Source organism: Ailuropoda melanoleuca, unplaced genomic scaffold, assembly GCF_002007445.2.
Source record: "Ailuropoda melanoleuca isolate Jingjing unplaced genomic scaffold, ASM200744v2 unplaced-scaffold51827, whole genome shotgun sequence".
NCBI lineage: Eukaryota > Metazoa > Chordata > Mammalia > Carnivora > Ursidae > Ailuropoda > Ailuropoda melanoleuca.
In genome coordinates, this window is record NW_023224756.1 from 1 (window position 1) to 742 (window position 742).

At 49.2% G+C, this 742-nt stretch overlaps 1 protein-coding gene across 1 annotated transcript; it reads right to left on the bottom strand.

Moving 5' to 3' along the window:
- Positions 1-176: 176 nt before the first annotated feature.
- LOC117799524 (serine/arginine-rich splicing factor 3-like) lies at positions 177-683 on the bottom strand. Its single transcript, XM_034652011.1, has one exon. The coding sequence runs from the start codon at positions 681-683 to the stop codon at positions 177-179; it is 507 nt and encodes a 168-aa protein (XP_034507902.1).
- Between the last annotated feature and the right edge of the window lie 59 nt (positions 684-742).

Consider the following 742-nt stretch of genomic DNA (forward strand, 5'->3'; position numbering starts at 1 on the left):
CAAAAACCATATACAGATTTCACATCTTTACACTGGTCACTGGTTACAAGACAATACAAAGTAAATACAGCTAAAACATTTTTAAAAAATGCACCAAGCTACTAATGAAGTCTCTAAACAAAACATTTCCAAAATGCAATGCTCGGTCCGTACATTCCCTTCTGAAGGCTGCTGCACTATTTTCTCTCATTTGACCTAGAACGGCTTCTAGACCTGGAGAACGAACGTGAAGGCTTGTGATTCCTCTCTCTGGATAAAGATCTTTCACGTCTACGGTCTCTGGAGAGTGACCTGCTACGGCTTCGTGAGAAGCTCCTGCGTCGAGGTGACCTGCGACGAGGCGGTGGGCTGCTTCTTCGACCTCTGTAATCCTCTCGTGGGCGTCTTCCTCCACCCCACGACGGAGGTGGACCACGATTTCTGCTGCGCTTCTCTCCGTTTGACAACTCTACCCTTACACGACAGCCACATAGCGTTCTTCCATCCAGCTCCCTTACAGCATCGGCGGCATCTCGTGGATCTTCAAACTCAACAAAGGCAAAACCTGGCGGGTTTCGTGCAACCCAAACACTGCGTAAAGGCCCATAGTATCCAAAAGCACGCTCCAGTTCAGTCTTGTTCCCATTATTCCCAAGGTTGCCAACATAGACCTTGCAGTCGAGTGGGCAAGTGTCCCGATGCATGGCTGCTTCGTAGTAGGTTCAGGCCACCAGTTTCTCTGATCTTCAACCGCTGCTGCCAC

Excerpts from the sequence above, each read along its gene's own strand:
- LOC117799524 (XM_034652011.1), bottom strand. The coding sequence starts at position 683 with ATGCATCGGGACACTTGCCCACTCGACTGCAAGGTCTATGTTGGCAAC.